The 20,035-nt window shown below is 45.3% G+C and overlaps 1 protein-coding gene across 1 annotated transcript in view; it reads right to left on the bottom strand.

The window, feature by feature from the left end:
* Window positions 1–20,035, bottom strand: part of USP32 (ubiquitin specific peptidase 32) — a 219,618-nt gene that overhangs the window by 76,744 nt on the left and 122,839 nt on the right. Inside the window, exons 6-9 of the mRNA XM_087717114.1 lie at window positions 10,990–11,121; window positions 7,664–7,771; window positions 3,265–3,380; window positions 909–971 (exon numbers count right to left, since the gene is read on the bottom strand). Of these exons, the coding sequence (XP_087573240.1) occupies window positions 909–971; window positions 3,265–3,380; window positions 7,664–7,771; window positions 10,990–11,121 (419 nt within the window). The remainder of the gene's footprint in view (window positions 1–908; window positions 972–3,264; window positions 3,381–7,663; window positions 7,772–10,989; window positions 11,122–20,035) is intronic.

Here is a 20,035-nt window from a genome sequence, read left to right as displayed (position 1 = left end):
AAAGTTCCAGGATCGTAGACAGGACAGGAAAGAGGAGCGCATGGGAGGGGGAAGGGAGAGGGCAGGAATGATGGGCATGGGAGTAGGGGGAAGAAAAGCCCCTCTCAATGGCTCCCTGTCAGACAAATGCTTTGACATCTATAAATAACTGGGCAATGCCAGGTCATCACCTAGTGTTGAATAAACGAAAAGCAAATACCGTATTTTTCGGAGTATAAGACGCAGCGGAGTATAAGACGTAGCAAAGTTTTGAAGAAGAAAATCTAAAAAAAAGTTTTTGCACTTTGCAAACCAACCAAAAATGGCCTGTTTTTTTGCAAAAACGGGACTGTTTCCTCTCCAAAAAAAAGGCATGAATAGCTTTTAGGGCGCTTGCAGAGTGCTCCTGGGGTGGGGGTGGGGCAAAAGGGAGCAAAAAATGGCCCATTTTTCATTTTAAAAAAGGGCATGGATAGCCTTTAGAAAGTTTATAGAGTGCTCCTGGGGGCTGGGAGGGGAGAAAATTTTTGCCCTCCCCAGCCCCTAGAAGCCCTCTGAAAGGCTCCTAAAGGCTCTGCAGGGCCATTTTGATGAAGGGGGCAGGGTTTCGGAAGGCAAAAAATGCTGTATTCAGTGTATAAGACACACCCAGATTTTCAACCTCTTTTTGGAGGGAGTAAGGTGCGTCTTATATTCCGAAAAATACGGTAAATGATCTTTTAATGCTTTTTATCCTCTTCGACTTCTTTTTGGAAAGGATACCATGCAAATCAATTTCACAGTAAAGAGACCTTCCATGCACAAGTTAACTCAGCAGCTCACCCTCACCGTGATCTGATTCAGAGGGAAATTCAGTTTCTTGAAGCTATTTCTGCACTGCTTTCTCGAGTCACACTCATGTATAATGAGATCCATGTGCCTTTTCTTACCTTGGTAGTGTCATGTGACTTTAGAATATCTTCTACAATATCAGGCAAATTCATGTGCAGCTCCTGGGGAGGTTGGGGGAGAGAAGAACAGGAAGATCCCATGAAAGTTAAGAACATTATTCCGAGGGTAATTTTAGTCTATGGATATAGACCCCAAAAGTAAGAACGCTGAGTTGAATCCATAGTGTGTAGATTTGCTAAAATCAATGTGCAGCATTGCTCAATTAGCAATCTAATTGAGACCTGTCCCACTGATTTTAGCTGGTCTGTTTCATGACAGATCAAATCTGGAATTCAGACTGTCTGATTTTATGGACCTTCTGGACAATTGGTTTCCAATTGTCCAGCAGGTTGTACAATTCTCCAGAAGCATGCGACCAACATGGCCCATTTTGAGCCTGGAACGCCTACTGCACCAACCTGGAAGCCAAAACAAGGTGCGGGGTGCATATACGAGGGACGCATGCGCATGTGTGTGTTTGTGAGGGGGTGCATGCGCAGGGAGCCCTCACATTGCATTTCGGGGTTGTACATGCTTTGGGCACTCTGTACCAAAAAGGTTAGCCATCACTGCCCTAGGGAGATACACCTGGTGGGACCCAGAAGAAGGGCCTTCTCTGTGGTGGCTCCCTCTCTCTGGAACATCATTTCCCCAGAGATTAGAATGGCCCGCACTCTAATATTCTCCCAGAAGGCCCTGAAGACCTGGTTCTGCCAGCGGGCCTGGGGAACCCAGAGCAGGATGGAGGCTATTAAATGGCTAGTATGAATGTGGGTTGTGTGCCAGAGTTCCAAATAGCATCCAAAAGTAAATCGGAGTCCAAGGCAAAGTATTGCTCAAATTTCCAATTTATTAAGAGAGCCATGTTGGCACATCTGGGAGAACCCGAATCTGAAAGCTTCCTGGTTTTCTCCACCCAGTTGAAAGTTCAAGATCTTGCCCCCACACCCATTAGTCCATCCCATGGTCCAATCTTCCACTGCCATGCTGGCAGTTCCACCCATCCATTCCCAGTCAGGTGCTGAGGAGCAGAGACAAAGGATGACCTTGGTTTTCTAGAAAGAATTTCGTTGTGGCTACATAGTATGTGACTCCATACAATCCCCCCTCCCATTTTCCCACAATAGAAAATGCATATGGCTGCAGGCCTGACATTTTTATTATTACTTTTTCCTTTTATACTTCTTATTTCTTTTATATGCTGTTTTTATATCCTTGCAAGCTGCCTTGAGTCGCCATGTGCGAGTTGGCGGCGATATAAAATTTCCAAATAAATAAATAAACAAATTTAAAAAAACCAGACCATTCTAACGACCAATCCACAAGAGAACCAATCAGCTGCTCAGAATTTAAATATAGCTCCAAATCAACAACCAATCACACCACCAACTGATCGCACAGGCACACGAGAAATTTATAAGTTAAAGAGGAACAGGACAAGACAATCCTGCTGATGTCATTACCTAGTGTGGTAACAAAACGTTCAGAAAGTAAATTGAAAGAAGCTTGGAGAGCAAACCACTGGCAAAATGGACAGTCTTTGTTTAGTTAATATTAATTTTTTCAACTATTTTTAATTGTCTTACATGCCATTTTAAGTATATATTACATAATGGTTATTCTTCTTTACATTTATCATTCTTATACATTTATTATTTCATTTAATAGGTTATAATATACAGTTTGAGTTGCTTTATTTACCATCCCTTCCTCCTGTTGTAACACCACCTTGTTTTCCCTTTCTTTTCTCCCTCCCTCCCTTCTCTACTTCCTTCCTCCTCTCCTTCCCCTTCCTTCTTCCCTTACCTTTCTCCTACTCCTACTCTTCCTCTTCCCCTGCCTATCCTCTCTCCTTCTCTTTCTCTCCCTTCCATCCTCCTCTCCTTCTCCTTCCTTCTTCCCTTCCCTTTCTTCCTCTTCCCCTTCCCCTTCCTACCCTCTCTCCTTCTCTTTCTCTCCCTTCCATCCTCCTCTCCTTCTCCTTCCTTCTTCCCTTCCCTTTCTTCCTCTTCCCCTTCCCCTTCCTACCCTCTCTCCTTCTCTTTCTCTCCCTTCCATCCTCCTCCCCTTCCCCTTCCTTCTTTTCTCACCTTTCTTCCTATTCCTCTTCCTATCCTCTCTCCTTCTCTTTCTCTCCCTTCCATCCTCCTCTCCTTATCTTTTTCTTCTTTCCCCGTCTTCCTTTCATTCTTTCCTCCTCTCTCCCTTTCTTTTCTATTGTTGCAGGTGTCTCTTTCAGATCTCAGTTTATGTTTCCTTGGGATGGTATTTCCGCAAACCCAAATATAACTTGATATCATTTCTTATTAATATTTAATTAATATTTAGTTAATATTAATGTTGAATGCCACTTACTGGAATGTTATCAATACGATTATCTTTCCAAACTTCTAGAAGGGCCACGACCATTTCTTCAAGTTCAACCTTAGACAAAACTCCGTCTCGATCAACGTCGAAAACCTTGAAGCAAACTGAGAGAGACAGAAATGGTTATTCTAACAGAACTAAATAGCTGATGATGACTAAAAAGATTTTAAAGGCTAAGATGAAACCAAAACTGGATGGTTTTTTTTTGGAACTTATGGATAGTTGATTAAAAAAGATGTAAAAGACTGGTTTTATATGTGGGAACTGCAGCAAGATTCTTGTTACGCACAAAGATGAAAAAATGCTGAAAATGCCCATAATGAAGGAATGGATTGGGAAGATGGCAGAATTAGCAGAGAAGGCAAAAGTTGACCTGTTTGGCCAAGGATAAAACAATATTTTTTACAACAGGCTGGAAACCCTTGATGGACTTTTTGCTGACAATGGGGGGGGAAAAATCAAATGGTGATTTCAAGATTTGACCATCGGGGGAAAAAAGATTGAATAGGGGGCTGAAGGGATCATTGTAATGTTAAGGAGCGATAAGGGATAATCAGTTTGCTTACAACTGCTTTAAACTGCTTCTTTTATTTATTTGTTTGTTTATTTTATTTTGATTCATCTGGCTGAGTCTGCAATGAACCACGCTAATAGTCATCTTGAGATTTTACTATTTCTCTACATCATTTTCATTTCTAGGCTGCCGCTTTTAACTTAATTCTTTTTTTAAAAAAAAGTATGCTTTTAATAGGATGATGAACTGCTGTGAAGAAACCCTACATTTTAAAAAGCAGATATACCTATCTACCTATCTACCAGTGGTGGGTTGCTCATCCTGTTCCAACCGGTACGGTTGGAACGGGGCCGGCGTCGTCCTCGTGCAGGCGCGCAGTTCATGCATGCGTCTTAGCGCCTGCGCGATGCTCTAGCTGCTCGTGAAGAATTGCGCAGGCGCTGTATGTGCCATGCGCCTGCGTGGAAGCGCAGAAGCCTTCAAAGACTGGTAAGGAGCGCGGGCGGGTGGGTGGGCCCTTCGGCGTTCCCGGAAGTTACTTACTTCCGGGTTCACCGACCAACCGGTCCGCGCGGACCGCCGCGGACCAGTTGAAACCCACCCCTGCTACCTACCTACCTACCTACCTACCTACCTACCTACCTACATACATACATACATACATACATACATACATACATACATATCCATCTCTGTTCTAATCTAACCCTCTCTCAAGGCATGAGCCTTATACCATCCCAGCTAAATGGTTGCCCAATGTATTTTTGCAACCCTCCAGTAACAGAGCACGGGCAAGCTCAGGAGGCAAGCTATTCCATTGATTAATTGTTCTCACTGGCAAAAAATATAAAATTGTGCTTATTTCTATGCGGCAAATTTTCCCAAAGCCAGTGCTCATGCTGAAGTGCGTGTCTTTTGGGAAACCAACTCTTAAATATAAGACGAGTGGAATTTATGGATGGGCTCCGAGCTTGCCTTAACTCCTTCTGTGATTTTATTGCTTTTATGACCTGGAAATGTCAAAGTGTCTGTGTGGCACACACAAACGCCGACACAAACATGTGGTATACTCCCCCCACCCCCAAAGAGGTTGACATTAGCTGTTTTTTTCCTCCTGGGTACGTAGAATAGTGTTTTTTGACTTCCACAATTTTATGATGAGAGGACTTCAATTCCCAGAATTCCCCAGCCAGCATGCATTCTGGGAGCAAGCTGGCTGGGGAATTCTGGGAGTTGTAGTCCACTCATCTCAACAACGTTGTTTAGGTTGAGAAACACAGTGATTTAGAGAGGGATCAGTCTTGGCTCTATAAGGATAATATGTAAAAACAGAGCTAAGTTTATTACCTGCACATTTTTCCTCCTTTTTTTTTTAGGAAAAAAAGAAGCTTCTGATATCTGCCTCCCTAATCTGCATTTTTTAAGGCTTCTGTGTGTCCATTCCCCCCTTTATTATTATTCTTTCTTTTATCGGGGCATGCACATATTAAGGAAATGTAATCTCCCAAATGATGGTTTTGGAATGAGGGCTTTTAAAAGCTAATTCCTAATCATCTTCCAGCTCTATTAATTCAATATATTATTATGAGTTACTCTCATTTGATGTCAATTACAATCAATTTTTCTGGAAGAGGTTGTCTGGTTCACTGGTAGTCGATAAACGCTCCCCCCTCCTTTTTGGGGGGGAGGGAGCTGGATTTTAATTTCTCTTTAATAAAATATTTATAAGCGCAAACAGTTAGCTCCGTTTACGGCATTGATATTTGTGTCTAGGTGAATGGAGCATGTGGAGAGCTTTTGTGCTGCAAATGCCAATATTTGCTCTTTGGAAAAAGAAGAGTAAACAGATTATATCGTTTATTGCATCTCTGGTGCTGGTGTATTTCGGTCCCTTCGCTCTTGGAAATAGATTTCCTCCCTCTAATGGAGGCCACTCTTCAGAAAAGTCTCCTGTGACTCCTTTTAACGATGCCCTGTTTGCAGCTATTCCCTCCCACAAATTTTCCAGTGTCTGCACTAAACTCTAGATAGCATCTATAACACCCCATTCTTCTATTTTCCCTATAATAACAACAACCCAGCTTCATCTCTAGGTGGCCGGGCTGAGCGAGAGGGATTGGCCCAAAGTTACCCAGCAGCTTTCAAGCCTAAGGCAGGACAAGAACACACAGTCTGCTGGTGATTGGCCCAAAATCATCCAATGACTTTCATGTCTAAGGCTGGACTAGAACTCACAGTCTCCTGCTGATTGGCCCAAAGTTACCCAGCAGCTTTCAAGCCTAAAGCAGAACTAGAACTCACCATCACCTGGTGATTGGCCCAAAATCACCCAATGACTTTCATGTCTAAGACTGGACTAGAACTCACCGTCTCCTGCTGATTGGCCCAAAGTTACCCAGCAGCTTTCAAGCCTAAAGCAGAACTAGAACTCACCATCACCTGGTGATTGGCCCAAAATCATCCAATGACTTTCATGTCTAAGGCTGGACTAGAACTCACCGTCTCCTGCTGATTGGCCCAAAGTTACCCAGCAGCTTTCAAGCCTAAAGCAGAACTAGAACTCACCATCACCTGGTGATTGGCCCAAAATCACCCAATGACTTTCATGTCGAAGACTGGACTAGAACTCACCGTCTCCTGCTGATTGGCCCAAAGTTACCCAGCAGCTTTCAAGCCTAAAGCAGAACTAGAACTCACCATCACCTGGTGATTGGCCCAAAATCACCCAATGACTTTCATGTCTAAGGCTGGACTAGAACTCACCGTCTCCTGCTGATTGGCCCAAAGTTACCCAGCAGCTTTCAAGCCTAAAGCAGAACTAGAACTCACCATCACCTGGTGATTGGCCCAAAATCACCCAATGACTTTCATGTCTAAGGCTGGACTAGAACTCACCGTCTCCTGCTGATTGGCCCAAAGTTACCCAGCAGCTTTCAAGCCTAAAGCAGAACTAGAACTCACCATCACCTGGTGATTGGCCCCAAATCACCCAATGACTTTCATGTCTAAGGCTGGACTAGAACTCACCGTCTCCTGCTGATTGGCCCAAAGTTACCCAGCAGCTTTCAAGCCTAAAGCAGAACTAGAACTCACCATCACCTGGTGATTGGCCCAAAATCACCCAATGACTTTCATGTCTAAGGCTGGACTAGAACTCACCGTCTCCTGCTGATTGGCCCAAAGTTACCCAGCAGCTTTCAAGCCTAAAGCAGAACTAGAACTCACCATCACCTGGTGATTGGCCCCAAATCACCCAATGACTTTCATGTCTAAGACTGGACTAGAACTCACCGTCTCCTGCTGATTGGCCCAAAGTTACCCAGCAGCTTTCAAGCCTAAAGCAGAACTAGAACTCACCATCACCTGGTGATTGGCCCCAAATCACCCAATGACTTTCATGTCTAAGACTGGACTAGAACTCACCGTCTCCTGCTGATTGGCCCAAAGTTACCCAGCAGCTTTCAAGCCTAAAGCAGAACTAGAACTCACCATCACCTGGTGATTGGCCCCAAATCACCCAATGACTTTCATGTCTAAGGCTGGACTAGAACTCACCGTCTCCTGCTGATTGGCCCAAAGTTACCCAGCAGCTTTCAAGCCTAAAGCAGAACTAGAACTCACCATCACCTGGTGATTGGCCCAAAATCACCCAATGACTTTCATGCCTAATGCGGGACTAGAACTCATCCTCTCCTGGCGCATCGAACCGGCAGTAATGGCAGCCAAAACCCCACCCCTGCTGCGTCTGCGTGAAAGTGATCTGTGTGGCCATTTTCCAGGGCTGAGACGGTGTGAGTGAGGGATGCTAAGCGGAACCTGGGAGCGACTGTAATCCCTGAAGGGGAGCCTGGGAAGCCTCCTAGCCATACTCACACTTCTGCCGCTCCGCCAGTGGCCCCCTGCAGCACGCCGAGAGTCCGCACGAGATTTCCTTGAAGTCGATGTGATTGTCGCGGTTTTCATCAAAGGCGTTAAACAGGCCTGCAAAGGGTCCCAAAGCAGCAGACTGAGTTTGTTTCAGTTACAGGCAGCGCTCAGATGTTCAATCAAATCATTAGTTTTCATGAGCTGAGATTTACAGGCAGTCCTCAACTTACATTCATTTAGCAACTGTTCAAAGTTACAACCCTAATCCTAAGAACAGTTCTCGCCTATTTCTGTTATGGTTGCCTCCTTTATCCTCACCAAGGGGGAAAAGAACTGTTCAATTTGGCAGCCTCCAGATGGGTTGGAATCCCTAGCGCCGCGTAACCAAGTGAGCTTCCGTTACTTGTCCCAGCTTCTGTCAACGTAGCCGTTCGAAAGCAGGTTAAAAATGCAAGTAGAAAAAGAGGGACCACCTTTGGTGGGAAGGGAACAGCGTTCCATGTGCCTTTGGCGTTTAGTCATTGGCCACATGACCACGGAGATGTCTTTGGACAGCGCTGGTTCTTCAGCTTTGAAATGGAGATGAACGCCGCCCCCTAGAGTTGGGAATGACTAGCAAATATGTGCGAGAGGAACCTTTACTTTTAGATCATGGCACGACAAAACAGCGCTTGACTAAGCCGCGCCCGATTAAACCGCGTCGCTGACGTCATCAACAGGGCGACAACAGCGAGCGCGGAGAAAGAAGGGCGCTTTAAATAGCGCTTTGAAAGCAAGCCAATTCAACTTAAGGTAAGGGTTAGGTTTAGGGTTAGGTTTAGGGTTAGGTTAAGGGTTAGGGTTAGGGTTAGGTTAAGGGTTAGGGTTAGGGTTAGGTTAAGGGTTAGGATTAGGTTTAGGTTTAGGGTTAGGTTAAGGGTTAGGTTTAGGGGGGTTAGGTTTAGGTTTAGGGGTTAATTTTAGGTTTAGCGTTTACAGCGTGCTTCTGTCTCCGCGCTGTTGTCGCCCTGTTGACATCAGCTATGCGGTTTCGTCGAGCGCAGTTTAGTCGAACACGGTTTTGTGGTGGAACCCTTTTAGATGGGTTACAACTACAATTCCCAGAATTCATAACAGGCAAATCTAGAAGGGATTACAGGAAGATGCCCAAGATTTGCCTCCTATTAAGCACCGATCTTTTCATTGCTTGCATTTGGGCAAGCTGTCCTAAAATCCTTTAGGAGTTTATGAAAACTTTTAATGCAGTTGTTTCAAGTTCACTATTTATGGCCTGTACAGAGAGAGCTTCTGCGTGACCCGTCAAAAGCGCGGACGGCAAAAGCGCGATCGACAAAATCGCGCCTTTGACGTCATCACAGCGCGACGAAAAAGATCGAAAAATTCAAATAAAAATTAATAAAAATTAAATTAAAGCAAGCCGATTCACATAAAGGTAAGGGTTAGGTTTAGGTTTAGGGTTAGGGTTAGGTTAAGGGTTAGGGTTAGCTTTAGAGCGTTAGCGTTAGCGTTAGGTTAAGGGTTAGCGTTAGGTTTTTCGTTACTTTAACGGTTAGGTTTAGGGTTAGGTTTAGGGTTAGGTTAAGAGTTAGGTTTAGGGTTAGGTTTGGGGGGCTTAGGGTAAGGTTTTCGCTTTATTTTTACATTTTTCGAACTTTTTCGTCGCGCTGTGATGACGTCACAGCGCGCTTTTGTCGAGCGCGATTTTGTCCTACGCGCTTTTGTGGTGGAACCGAGCTTCTGAGGTGGGACCAAGGAGCATGGGTATTGGGACTGCCAAAGCCAGCAGTGAAACGTATACAATTTCACTAAATACAGAAAGTCCTCGACTTACAACAGTTCATGTAGTGACCGTTCGAAGTTACAACGGCACTGAAAAAAGCCACTTACGACCGTTTTCACACTTGGCAACTGACTCACATTTATGATGCTTGCGGCATATGATATGATCCCCTTTTGCGACCTTCTGACAAGCCAAGTCAACGGGGAAGCCAGATTCACTTAACAACCGGGTTACTAACTGAAAAACTGCCGTGATTCGCTTAACAACTGTTCCTCCCTTCTAGGAGGAGGTTTCCAAGTATTTCTAGCAGGACTACCAGATTCTGTAACAGCTTTGTTCCAAAGGTGGGCTTTACATGATTTAACAAACGGTTCAACTAATGAACCAAAAATGTGAGCGTGCGTGTGTGCAATCTTGCTTCGCTGGTGCACATGAAATCACACGGAGATTTCCTGCTTCTCGGGCAGCTGTGGTGAGTAGAGCAGGAAACCTCCTGGGCTGTGAGGGCAGGGCGAGCGAGCCAGAGAGTGAAATATGTAGGACAGGATAGCGTCAGAGCGAGTCCAGCCAGTTAGCCTGAACCGGTCCGAACCGGCAGCAGCCCACCACTGCTTTGTTCCCGATGCCATACGTCTGGTAAACTTTCAAGATTAGTTTTTCTTGCCATGTACCGTATTTTTCAGAGTATAAGACGCACCTTTTCCCTCAAAAAAGAGGCTGAAAATCTGGGTGCATCTTATACACTGAATACAGGATTTTTTGCCTCACGAAACCCCATCCCCTTCACCAAAATGGCTGTGCATAGCCTTTAGAAGGCTTTCAGAGAGCTCCTGGGGGCTGGGGAGGGCAGAAATGAGTGAAAAATGAGCCATTTTTTGCTCAATTCCCCCCCCCCCAAGCCCCCAGGAGTACTCTATAAGCCTCCTAAAGGTTATGCATGCAATTTTTTTTGACAAGAAAAGGGGCTGTTTTTGCTAAAAACAGGCTGTTTTTTGCTCATTTGGGGGGGGCCACCCCCCAGGAGCACTCTACAAGCCCCCTAAAGGCTATTCAAGCCTTTTGGGGGGGGGAAACAGGCCGTTTTGGGGAGGTTTGCAGAGTGCAAAAACCTTTTTTTTTTAATTTGCCTCTTCAAAACCTTGGTGCATCTTATACTCCAAGAAATATGGTAGTTTTTCTTGCCATGTACATGTATACATCCGAACTGCACTGTGTTGTTTCACTGTGTCATGTAAAATAAGTGGTTATAGGCATAATTTTGAATTCATTCATTCATTCATTCTGTCATGTTTATGTAATGTATACTGGAGGTGGTGACACTTTTCATTGTAAGCAATGAAATTTCATTTTAATGTATGCCAATTGTTGTCAAAGGCACAATAAAGTTATTCTAAACCTTTCTAAGACAGGTTATGAAATGGGGGCAAAACTCAGCTGACCACTTTTTCATTTTGCAAAAGACATTTTGGCCTCCATTGTGGTTGTATGTCGAGGACTATTTGTGTTGAAAGAAAACCAAGGACAGATAAGATCATCAACGAAATGTACCTACCTTCGCTCAGGGATGGATGGATCGGAGGGGAAACCAGGAGGCCAAACGTTTCCAGATCAAAGCGGCCCGTTCTCGATTGAGCTTTCAGGAGCCAATAGCGTTTCTCGAGGTCGATGATATCCGATTCTTCCACTGCATAAAAGCCAAGACGATCAAAGTCAGACAAATGAAAACGGTGCTTTTAAAGTCAAGGGTGCGTTGGGTCGGCCACTTTATACAGGCAACAAGCTCAAAGGAGGGATTCCAGGAATGCGGATTGTTTCACGGAACAAGGACTCTTAATGTGAGGTCCGTAGTGCAGTTTACTTTCCACCATTCAATATATTGAAGAGGCAATATATGCCTAGGGCTGGGGTCAGCCACCTGTGGCTCTGGAGCTACATGTGGCTCTTCCATCCCTCTGCTTTGGCTCCCTGTTGCCAGTCGGTAAAAGGATGCTGCGCTAGGAGGACACTCTATGGTGGGGGAACTGGACTTCCAGTCAGCAGATGAAAAAGGACATAGCACTAGGAGGGGACTCTATGGTGGGGAACCAGACTTCCGGTTGGCTACAGAATTGAATGGGGGGCTTCCGGTTAGGACCTTTGTGACTCTTTGAGTGTTTAAGGTTGCCGACCCCTGGCCTAGGGCAGTGATGGTGAACCTAGAGCGCCCAGGTCAAAGGTGACACACAACATTTTTGTACCGGTGTTCACTAATGTCTCACAGCAACTATTTGTTCTGACCGAGGCTTCCCCAAAAAACATGAAGCAGATTCCTGGTCCTGACAAAAAAAACCTTTTATTAAACGAATGTGAATTCCTCTCATTCACCTTCACCAAAGGCCTGGCAAACAGTCTTTCAAAGGTGAATTTATGACCACAGACCTTATCTGGCTTGGAAAGCTGCCATGTAAACATATTTTCCAAACACAGTGCTGTGCAAAGAAAGACTTGGCACAGAGTCAACAAAGGTAGGATTAGCCTTCTACCCGTTAGCAACAGAACTCATCACAAGGCACCTGGGGAGATTACATCACCCAGCAAGATTCAGCTAAATTGACATTAAAGCACTCCTGATAAATGACCATCCAGCCACTGTTTGGAAACATCCAGTGAAAGGAGCCCCCAACCATCTGGGTCAATTGGTTCCACTGTCAGAGGCAGGTCAGTCAAAGTACTCTCAGAGACATCTGTATACCCTTGCAGTACAGAGGTGGGTTGCTGCGGGTACGACCCAGTAAGGCCGTACCGGTAGTGGCCGGGAGCAGCGGAGAACGTACCGGTATAGTGGCTCGTTTGGCCCACCTGCCCGCCCACGCTCTATTGCTGTTTTTAGGGCAAAGGGCGCATGTGCGCACAGCATGTGGTGCCTGCACAAGTCCCAACAAGCAGCTGATTGTCGCCAGGGCGGTGGATTACGCATGTCCGGCGCATGCACGAACAAACCGCGATCAGCGTACCGGTAGCAACGGTAAGAGCAACCCACCACTGCTGCAGTATGTCAAGTCACCAAACAAGGCAATTCAGAAAAAAAATATGTATGCACATGAATAATGATTGCTTTATTGATTCAAAGCACCATGCATTTATCGTTCAAAGGATCATAAAAAGGGCTGTAAATATTTCCTTTCAGAAGGTTGTCCAAGGGAATATTGCTCAGAGCATAGACTATGGAATAACACAGTTGGAAGGGACTTTGGAGGTCTTCTAGTCCAATCCCCTGTTCGAGCAGGAGACCGTATACCATTTTGGACAAATGGCTGTCCAATCGCTTCTTAGAAACCTCCAATGATGGAGCACCCACAACTTTTGGAGGCACGATGTCCCGCAATTGATTATTCTCCCTGTCAGGAAATTTCTCCTAGGTTGGATCTCTGTTTTGATAAACTTCCATACATTATATCTTGTCCTGCCCTCAGGTGCTTTAGAGCAGAGGTCTCCAACCTTGGCAACTTTAAGCAAGTACTTTAAGTAAGACTACAAACTCCCATAATTCTCCAGCCAGGTTTAAAGTTGTCAGGGTTGGCGACCCCTGCTTTGGAGAATAGGCCAATCCCCTCTTTTCTATGTAGCCTCTCAAGTACTGGAAGGCTGCTATCATGTCACTCCAAGTCCTTCTCTTCACTCCTAGCTTTATAGGTAAAGGTTCTCCTCACACATATGTGCTAGTCATTTCCGACTCTAGGGGGCAGTGCTCATCTCTGTTTGAAAGCCAAAGAGCCAGCGCTGTCCGAAGATGTTTCCATGGGCATGTGGCCGGCATGACTAAATGCCAAAGGAGCACGGAACGCTGTTATCCTTCCCACCAAAGGTGGTCCCTATTTTTCTACTTGCATTTTTACATGCTTTCCAATTGATAGGTTGGCAGAAGCTGGGACAAGGAACGGGAGCTCACTCCGTTATGCGGCGTTACGGATTCGAACCGCTGAACTGCCAACCTTTCTGATCGACAAGCTTAGCATCTTAGCCACTGAGCCACCATGTGTCCTTCTACAGGAGAACTATAATCCCCCTCTTCCTTTTTCAAAGACGGAAAAACCTGCTATGGGACGAGGGACATAAGAGCTGAGGTGGCGCAGTGGTTAGAGTGCAGCACTGCAGGCTACTTCAGCTGACTGCAGTTCTGCAGTTCGGCTGTTCAAATCTCACCGGCTCAGGGTTGACTCAGCCTTCCATCCTTCCGAGGTGGGTAAAATGAGGACCCGGATTGTTGTTGGGGGCAATATGCTGACTCTGTAAACCGCTTAGAGAGGGCTGAAAGCCCTATGAAGCGGAATATAAGTCTAACTGCTATTGCTATTGCTATTTTTTGCAGAAGGGAATGGGGAGAAATGGATTTGGAGCCCTTTATCTCGTTCAACCACTACTTCATCTGCTAAGATAATACAAATTTTATACCACTTCAATTCTGTACTGCGTCAGTGTGCTTAGCATGTCTATGGAGATTCTCAGTCATGCAGGTCATGGTTGTCCCAACGGAGCTTATTTTCAAGAGGCAACTGGACTTTCTGTTTTTTCTTTGAAGAAGTTTTGCTTCTCATCCAAGAAGCTTCTTCAGTTCTGACTGGATGGTGAGGAAATGAAAGGATTTATATTCTTTGCAGACAGCTGGTCTTTTGCATAACGACCTGCTAAAAGGATGGGAATGACCAGCTGTCTGCAGGGAATATAAATCCTTCCATTCCCCACCATCCAGTCAGAGCTGAAGAAGCTTCTTGGATGAGAAGCAAAACATCTTCAAAGAAAAGCCAGGAAGTCCAGTTGCTTCTTGGGAAAAAAAAGCACCTTTGGGACTTAGAATAGCATGTTTGTTCCCAGAACTATAGATATTGAGTCTGTATTTAGTTGCACTTCATTTATTTTTAAATAAAAGGGTGCGATAGTGTCAGAAAATAGCTCTGTCATTTCTGCCGATGCAGGAAAATAAAGCAGCATTTAACATACATTAGATACCCAGGTGTGACCTTGAGAAATTAGGCAGCACAGATTGTGCTGTGGCCTTCTGCATCTTCCCGAAAATGATGCATTTAGCTTCAAAGAGTTGCCAACAAGGGCCACCTGTGTGTTCAAAGGCATTTTGGCTGTACAGCTTTTGTGCGCATAGAATTAAAGGAGCATCTTTTTAAACTGGGGCTAAAATTATCCGAGGCTAAAATCCAACGTTATAGCAGTTCTTGATCATACAGGGCGTCCTCGACTTACAACCATTCATTTAGTGACTATTTAAAGTTGCATTGGAAAAAGTGATTTATGGCGGTTCACGCTTATAAGCCTTACAGCATCCCCATAGCGATGTGATCAAAATACAGAGATTTGGCAACCGACTCATATTTATGACGGTTGCAGTGTTCCCAGAGTTAAGGGATCCGCTTTTGCGACCTTCTGGCAAGCGAAGTCAAAGGGGGAAGCCAGAATTCACTTAAACAACCGTGCTACTGACTTAACAACTGGGGTGATTCAATTAGCAACGGTAACAGGAAAGGTCGTAAAATGGGGCGAAAGTCATTGTCGCTTAGCAACAAAAATGCTGGGCTGCATTGTGGTCTTAAGTTGAGGACTGCCTGTCTCTCAGCCCTGTCCTGTTTCCCAAAACGTTCATAGATGCATGTGGCAGCAGGTGCATGAAAATGAAGCCAAGAAAGGAGAGAGAACTGGCTAGTATTTGGAGAGAGGACTTTAAGCAAATCTTAGGGGATAGGAGAAAAAGGATCAAAAGACAAATAACGCTGCTCCATTTTCACAGGGCTGCCAAGAAAACGTCGAGCTAAATGAAGTTCCCGGGAGTTCAGCTCTACTTGATGGGACTTTAGCTTTTTATGAGGCTATAGATTGACTAGAGCGCTTTGGCAAAACGACTTCTTGAAATATTTAAAACTAGCTGATAACCGCCGGTGCCGGGGTATTTTTTTCATAGGGAAGGAAATGTCTAGACCCCTGATAGCGAACCTATGGCACGCGTGCCACAGGTGGCAAATGGAGCCATATTTACCAGCACGGCAGCCCTACACTCCGGTGCGCATGTGCGTGCCGCCCAGCGGATTTTCGGCCTTCCGGAGGGCCAGGGAAGACCGTTTTAGACTTCGGAGGCTTTCCTGAAGCCTCGGGAGGGCATAAACATTTTTCACCCTCCCCAGGCTTAAGGAAAGCCTCCGGAGCCTGGGGAGGGCAAAAAACGGCCCAGCAGCCCAATCGGAAGTTCGGGAAACTTCTGGTTGGGCTGTTTTTCACCCTCTCCAGGCTCCGGAGGCTTTCCTGAAGGCCTAGGGAGGAAGAAAAATGTTTTGGCCCTCCCCAGGCTTCAGGAAAGTCTCCGGAGCCTGGGAACGGCAAAAACTCCCCGCGCCACGGGGGTGGGGTAGTTGGTCTTGTGTGCATGTGCAGGTGGGTGGGCACACGTGAGTATATAATTTCTAATGTTTAATTTTCCCCCTTACCAGAGGGAGCCCCCTTATGGAGTACTGTGAAGCCGTTACCATGGCAACTCCTCTGCGCTGCACAGTAGAAGCCATTTTACAGCACAACAGGCTGCATCTTGACAGAACACACACCCCGAGGGATTTTAGGGGTATCTTACCCCCACAATATTTGTTTCCAGAGAGTAAGACATCTGTGTATCAAGTTTGGTTGAAATTGCGCGAGGTGTTTCAGAGTTATGCTGGAACATACACATACACAGCCGTTTTTGTATATAGATGAAAATAATCACCTTTTAAACTCCTGTCTTTTGCTATTAAGCAGATGTATAACTGCCCAGTTGGAGTTACCCTAAAATCTTTTCTCCCGCAGAAGGAGGCCCTTCCTATTTGAGAAGATTAAGGGAGGGGACACCCTTAAACCTTTCTAGACAGAATTTAGCCAGAGTTTATGACAATCGAAGTGAGAATTGCTAATCTCTTGGCCAAGAATGCTGAAAAGGGAAGGCTTCCTTGCCAGACAGAAAGTTGCTGTATATTTCAGGTTTCAGAATGGCTAAATAATAGAGGTAGTCCTCGACTTACAACCATTCGTTTAGTGACTGTTCAAAGTTACAACAGCACCGAAAAAGTGATGTCCGTTTATGACCGTTGCAGCATCCCTATGATCAGTTGATTGAAATTCAAAAGCTTGGCAACTGACTCATATTTATGACGGTTGCTGTTCCGGGGTCACATGATCCCCTTTTGCGACCTTCTGACAAGCAAAGTCAATGGGGAAGCCAGATTCACTTAACAACTGGCTTACTAACTTATCAACTGCAGTGATTCACTTAACAACTGTGGCAAGAAAAGGTCATAAAATGAGGCAAAATTAACTTAACTAATGTTTCGCTTAGCAATGGAAATTTTGGGCTCATTTGCCGTTGTAACTCGAGGATTACCTGTGCCTTGTCTTAAAAAAAAAACTGGGAATCTGGACTTGCAGGGAAAAACTTGGTACCCTTTTTGTAGAATTTGGGATTTATCCCAGAATAAGCGCTGCCATGAGCATTTTCTTCACTGACTTATAACAACACTTAAGACTGGTGCCGAATGAAAGATTTCTCAATACTTAGGAACAAAGTGGGGTATATTTAGCATTGCCACTGGTGATCTCATTACCAGATGGCCCTGAGTCCTTAAATCAACACCAGTTTCATAAGAGGATTTGACTTCAGCTCTTTGGAATGGCTAGCGCCACGAAGCAAACATGCGCAGAGGATTGAGTGACAAACTCAAGAGGCTGCCTTGCTTTGAGACTTTGCTTGGGGTCTTCATTCAACGGACAACAATTTATGTATTAGTCTGTTAAATTGATTTCCTGCTTATCTGACTGGGGGGGGGGGCTGGTCTAGGCGGCTCACAACAATAAAAATGGAAAAATGAAGTGTAAACCTACCGTATTTTTTGGCGTATAAGACGATACCCAAAATTTTGAAGAGGCCAATTAAAAAAAAAAGTTTTTCAACTCTGCAGACCTCTCAAACCCTCTGCACACCTCATTTTTTTGTGAAAAACCGGGCATGCAAAGAGTTTGAGAAAAACTGCAAAGTGCTACTGGGGGCTGGGAGGGGCAAAAGCGGGCCCGTTTTTTGCCAAAAAAAGACCATGCATAGCCTTCAGGAGGCTTGTAGAGTGTTCCTGGGGGGCTGGAGGGGAATGAGCAAAAAATGTGCCTCCCAAACCCTCTGCACGTCCATTTTTGTGAAGGGGGTGGGGTTTTGGGAGCCCCAAAATGCTGTATTCAGTATAAAAGAAGCACCCAGATTTTCACTCTCTTTTTTGGGGGGGGAAAGGTGCGTCTTATATTCTGAAAAGTAAGGTAATAAATTTAAAGAATAACAAGGTGGGATCTTGGGATGTCTTCTAGTCCAATCCCTTGCTTAAGCAAGAGACTCTATACCCCACAAGGGGGCAATTTGATTTTTAATGCGGGCAATTTGATTTTTAACGGGGGCAATTTGATTTTTAATGGGGGCAATTTGAACCTTGTTTAAACCAAGTTAATGGCCTTTTAGGCTTCCTCTGCATGAGCAGAGTTCACTTTTTGAGTAAAGTAAGAATTATACGTCACCGGGGGGGGGGGGGGGGAATCAGGATTTTAGAGATGCTTAGGTGGGCCTGGCCCAAAAAAGGTTGGGAACCACTGCTCTATACCATTCTGGAGAAGTGGTTGTTCAATTTCTTCTTTAAAAGCTCCAGTGATAGAGATGTGCACAAATGAGGAACCTCTACAAACAAAACTGACCTGGAGCATTGCATGAATCAGAACAATGTCCGTGGTGGAAGCTGCAGTAAAGAAGACCAAAATGGCAGGGCAAGCCGCTAACGTAGAAAAAGACAGCAAGCCCCACTCCCTTCTAGCACTGATTTAACAGATTAACAGAGTTGGAAGGGACCTGTGTCAGAGGCAGAGGGGGAGCCAGGGCCACCTGACAATTATCAGCTGCCTTCAGAGTCAGACATCAGTGAGGCAGACGAACAGCTGGAGCCTGTTCCCAGTGTGCGCATGCGCAGAGTAGCCAGACGAAGGGAGCAGCTAAAGAACAGGGGTCGACTTGGGAGTAAAGCCACAGGTAGACGATGAATGGCCCTTCCCATAGGGAATAAAAGAGGAGCGAAAGGGGAGTAGAGTTTGCAGGAAACAATTAGTTTGCTTAATTGGTTCGTGACTCTCCAAGGCTCTTTGCCAAGTTTTGCAGATACCAGCCTATCCGCTCTCCAGGCCAGATAAGGTCTGTGACTATAAATCCTCCCTTGAAAGACTTTGCTGGTTGTGAATGAGCAGAATCCACAGCAAATTAATAAAAGGGGCTTTTGTCAGTACAAGGAGTTTGCTTCGGGCTCTTGGGAAGCCTCGGTCAGAACAGACCGTGGCGGATGGGGAGACTGGCATGCTGTGGTCCAGAGTTAGACAACAACAGCACCTTTGTTTGCCGAGCAATAGGGATGTCAATGAAATGGGATGTGTGCTTTGCTGCTCGGGTGCCGAGGCCATGTTTGCTAGCATCAGTCAGAACCGAATGTGAAAAATACTTTAGAGTTTTATTCCAACCTTGAACAAGGAGTTTATTTGAACTGTGGACTGAAACAATGCGTTTCAAGGTTGACTGGGTCTCCTGTGAGGTTGCAGGCTGTGGCATCAACAAAACCACCCAGCTCTGAGGAAACACAGGTTGCGTTTTGACTTTCCAACGCTCCAAACAGCCACCTTGAACTTGAAAAGGTTCGGGGGGGGGGGGGAGGGAATAGCAATCTACTAATCATAGTGACTGATGGTTTATCTCTGAAGAGAATACAGTTATTAGCATGATTGCATCAACCAGAGCTCGTAACTCAAAATATGAAATTTGAAAGTCAAAAGATGGATTGCATGCTGGGGTGGGGGCCAGTTCATCCACTGTTGCATAAAGCCTTTTTTTTTTTAAATGCTACTTTCATTGCTTATCTTAATATAACCCAGTCTAGGGAAGAGAATACGGTGTTATCTGTTATCGGCGTCTTCTATCAGGCAGGCTGCAAAGAAGTAAGGTCAAAGAAACCAAGTCCGTGTCAAGCTGTCGACTTCAGAGGAATTACTAATAAGTGTGAACATTTGCCGCTAACGACAGCCCAAGAGTTCCATTTCTTTGGATCAAACTCCAATTCGGGCAAGCGAAATCGGCTGTTCCCGCAAGGCAAAATCGGCAACTAAGTGGAAGAGAACATTCAGCTGATTGCAACAAAACTGCCCGTCGGCGTTTGTCATATTCAGAGTATTGATTACAAATTAAGCAAGCAGTCATTTCCAATCGTGGTCCAAACTGACGGCTAGGGGCTTTTCAGAACCTAATGCAGTGATGGCTAACTTTTTTTGTCTCCCGCATCCATGCATGCGCAGTAGAGAGCCGAAAAATCAGCTGGCCGGCGGGAGGCGCGTGCGCATGTGCCGTGGAGCTGAGCTGGGGCAAGGGCTCGCATGCCCACAGAGGGCTCTTGCGTGCCACCTGCGGCAAGTGTGCCATAGGTTCGCCCTCACGGTCCTAATCTTCCAAATAACAAATGCAGGTAGTCCCTGACTTATGACTTACGAGAGTCTCCGTCATCCAGGTCATGGTTGTCCCAAAGGTG

Source organism: Thamnophis sirtalis, unplaced genomic scaffold (genome assembly GCF_051295495.1).
Source record: "Thamnophis sirtalis isolate CommonGarterSnake01/CBP01778 unplaced genomic scaffold, rThaSir2_p1.2 scaffold_6, whole genome shotgun sequence".
Lineage (NCBI taxonomy): Eukaryota > Metazoa > Chordata > Lepidosauria > Squamata > Natricidae > Thamnophis > Thamnophis sirtalis.
Note: the sequence above shows the minus strand (reverse complement) of the source record. Positions and strands in the feature narration are given on the sequence as shown.